This window comes from Trichophyton verrucosum (assembly GCF_000151505.1).
Source record: "Trichophyton verrucosum HKI 0517 chromosome Unknown contig01013_1.f1.exp, whole genome shotgun sequence".
In the NCBI taxonomy this organism is placed as follows: Eukaryota; Fungi; Ascomycota; class Eurotiomycetes; order Onygenales; family Arthrodermataceae; genus Trichophyton; species Trichophyton verrucosum.
The window spans coordinates 9,592-13,133 of record NW_003315190.1 but is presented as its reverse complement, the minus strand read 5'-3'; the positions used below and the strand labels follow the sequence as shown (position 1 = coordinate 13,133).

Below are 3,542 nucleotides of genomic sequence, written 5' to 3'. Positions count from 1 at the left end.
AGAGAGAGAGACGGGTCTCCTTCTAACAGAATGTTTGTTTATAATAATATAGGCACCAGACAGGCATGCGCCTTTAGAGACGACTACGCCAACCTGACCTCGACTGGACTGTCGATCTTCGGACTCTCTGGCGACTCTCCCAAGGCCAACACGACGTTCCAGACCAAGCAGAAGCTGCCTTACCCGCTTCTGTGTGATCCATTCTTCAAGCTCATCGGCGCTTTTGGCCTGAAGAAGACCCCCAAAGGCACCGTCCGCGGCGTCTTTGCCGTCAACAAGGAAGGAAAGGTGCTTCTGCGCACCCCGGGAGGACCAGAGAAGACGCTCAACCTGGTTCAGGACTTGGTCAAGGGGAAGTAAGCGGGCAGATGTTCTTCAATGTGTGCAAATGATGGATGGACTGGTGTTTTATTATCTGTGGCCTTCTTTTCTGAGGCGAGATCATGCGGGTTCGCTCGGTGATATAGGGATCTCTCTCGCTCTCTTCCTGTTCTCTGTGTGTGCTGTTTCTTCTCTTTATCTTACAATGGATGCTCCGTACTCTCTCGGTTTATCTTTCTCCATCGTCTTTCTGTCGTCTCTCCAGTGCTCTTCCGCTGCTCTTCTTCCCGACGGACATTTATTATTTATTTACTCTTTGATTTCCATTGAATAACACAGAAGAGAGGCCGACGCGGCTTAGTCATCAGCTTAGCGGGGAGGCGGAGCCTTGGTGGGCGCAGAGGTGACGCTGCATCAGAAGAAGAAGAAGAAGAAGAAGAAGAAGAAGACCAAGTTAGCAAAAAGGAAAAGGAGGACGAAGAGGAAGAAGACAGAAGAAGAAGAATCCTGGAGCCTTGAGCAGTCGTGTATCTTTGTGGCTGGTGCAAAAAGGGCGCTCGCTTCTGCGCATCTATATAATCCAGTGGTCGACCGCGATCCTCCCAGCGCAAACCTCCAGGCTGCTCCGTTTTAGTTACCCCTCCGACTCACTAGTTAACTAGTTATCCCTTAACAATAATATAACGACAAACGCCAAAACAGCTACTTAATATCCGGCTGCCAAAGAGACACAGGACAGGAAGACGGCGCCATGAATGTGATAAAGCTCCAAAGGTCAGCCGTGCTCAGATCAAGCCGTCAAGCCGTTGTGGCCGGAGATATAACTGACTGGGAGTTATAACAGGAAATACCCGCAGTTCCAGCAGAGCGAGATCTTTACCCTCCAAGATGCCTTCCACAAGCTAGACGTAGACGACAAGGGCTACCTCGACGAAGCTGAGACGATCAAAGCGACCCAGGCCTCAGAGAGACTGCCGTACGATGTCGTCCGGCAGACATTGAAGGAGGTCGAGCTGGATAGCTCTCGCCGGGTCGAGTTCGAGGATTACGTTGACGTCAGTGACCATTGAACTCCTGCATCCCGACTGACTATTTACGGGGAAATATGTTCGAATAATACAGTGGATGCTGACAGTGTACAGTTGATAGCAAAACTGCGAAGCGGTGGCCAACCCGCCAGTGCCGCACCCCCGGTTCCCTCCAAACCCTCGTCGCATGTCTCCGGCGGCCATGGACATGCCTCCAAGGGAAGCATCAGCGGAAAGATCCACGTCCAGGGCTCATCTGCGAACGTCACACATACCATCAACGAAGATGAGAGAACCGAATTCACCAGACACATCAACGCCGTGCTTGCCGGCGACCCGGATATCGGCCACATGCTCCCCTTCCCAACGGACACCTTTGAGATGTTCGATAAGTGCAAGGATGGTTTGGTGCTGGCAAAGCTTATCAACGACAGTGTGCCTGATACCATTGACGAGCGAGTGTTGAACAGACCAGGCACACGAATAAAGCAGCTTAATGCGTTTCATATGACCGAGAACAATAACATCGTTATCAACTCAGCAAAGGGCATTGGATGTTCGGTTGTCAATATTGGAAGCGGAGATATCATTGAAGTCCGAGAACATCTTATTCTCGGTCTTATCTGGCAGGTTATTCGTCGTGGTTTGCTCGGCAAGATTGATATAAAGCTTCACCCCGAGCTGTACAGATTACTGGAAGATGACGAGACATTGGACGAGTTCCTTCGTCTGCCTCCTGAGCAGATCTTGTTGCGCTGGTTCAACTATCACCTTAAGAATGCCAAATGGCACAGAACGTGAGTACTGTCTTGTCCAAGGAAGAGCAATCAATGGGAGCTAACGTATACACTAGAGTTTCAAACTTCTCTACTGATGTCAAAGATGGAGAGAACTATACCATCCTGCTGAACCAGCTGGCCCCTGATATCTGCTCACGGAAGCCCCTCGAGACCCGTGACCTGCTGCAGCGTGCCGAACAGGTCTTAGACAACGCTGATTTGCTAGAATGCCGCAAGTTCCTGACACCATCCTCGCTTGTGGCCGGAAACCCTAAGCTTAACCTTGCCTTCGTTGCCAATCTGTTCAATACTCATCCCGGACTGGAGCCCATTACGGAAGAGGACAAGCTCGAGGTGGAAGACTTTGACGCCGAAGGAGAGCGTGAAGCTCGTGTGTTTACTCTCTGGCTGAACTCTCTCGACGTCCAGCCAGCCGTCAACTCGCTCTTCAACGACCTCAGGGATGGAACCATTATCCTCCAGGCTTACGACAAGGTCATCCCGAACAGCGTTAATTGGCGGCACGTTAACAAGCCTCCCGCGTCGGGCGGTGAGCTGATGCGGTTCAAAGCCGTGGAGAACACCAACTACGTAATTGAGATCGGGAAACAAAACCGCTTCTCCCTCGTGGGCATTCAGGGGGCTGACATCACGGATGGCCAACGCACCCTCACTCTCGGCCTAGTCTGGCAGCTGATGAGAAAGGACATCACCAATACACTGTCCTCTCTCGCTGAGCGACTAGGCAAGCGTGAAATCACCGACAATGAAATGATTCGATGGGCCAACGACATGTCTCGCAAGGGCGGAAAGAGCTCCAGCATCCGCAGTTTCAAGGACCAGTCTATCGCCACCGGTATCTTCCTGCTCGATATCCTCAACGGAATGAAGAGCAGCTATGTCGACTATGACCTTGTCACCCCCGGACGAACAGACGAGGAGTGCTATGCTAACGCAAAGCTTGCCATCAGTATTGCCAGAAAGATGGGGGCCACGATATGGTTGGTCCCTGAGGATATCTGCCAGGTCCGCTCCAGACTTGTCACCACATTTATCGGTAAGTTTGTGCCTCTTACAATCCACTTTTTTCTCCTTCCTTCGCTAACCATTCCCGCTAGGATCGCTGATGGCGACATCTGAGAAGATGTGAGGGGAAATCGAAAGAACGGGCGAAGCAAATGAACTACTCCGTACTTTGCACACTATGTAGAAATAGTCAATGTCGAACGCCAGGTGGAGCATGAAAAGGAAGAGTGCGGAATTGAAACCATATCTGGGCGTCACGAGGAAGCTGACTGTTTTTGTTTCCAAACACTGATATCATAACAAAAAATACCTATTTCAATCAATTGACAATTGAAGCTTGTATCTGTACCTTCTGTAGCCATGGCTGGCGCCTCACTTCCAAAAGCAG

At 50.8% G+C, this 3,542-nt stretch overlaps 2 protein-coding genes across 2 annotated transcripts; both read left to right on the top strand.

Annotated features, from left to right (window-relative positions):
• Positions 1–30: 30 nt before the first annotated feature.
• On the top strand, positions 31–955 carry TRV_07522 (disrupter of telomere silencing protein Dot5, putative; the record flags this gene model as incomplete). Its single annotated transcript, XM_003018423.1, has 3 exons — positions 31–356; positions 468–498; positions 695–955. 3 exons carry the CDS (start codon positions 31–33, stop codon positions 953–955), a joined length of 618 nt encoding a protein of 205 aa, XP_003018469.1.
• Positions 956–1,072: 117 nt separating this feature from the next.
• On the top strand, positions 1,073–3,454 carry TRV_07521 (uncharacterized protein; the record flags this gene model as incomplete). Its single annotated transcript, XM_003018422.1, has 5 exons — positions 1,073–1,095; positions 1,166–1,376; positions 1,464–2,146; positions 2,203–3,185; positions 3,339–3,454. 5 exons carry the CDS (start codon positions 1,073–1,075, stop codon positions 3,452–3,454), a joined length of 2,016 nt encoding a protein of 671 aa, XP_003018468.1.
• Between the last annotated feature and the right edge of the window lie 88 nt (positions 3,455–3,542).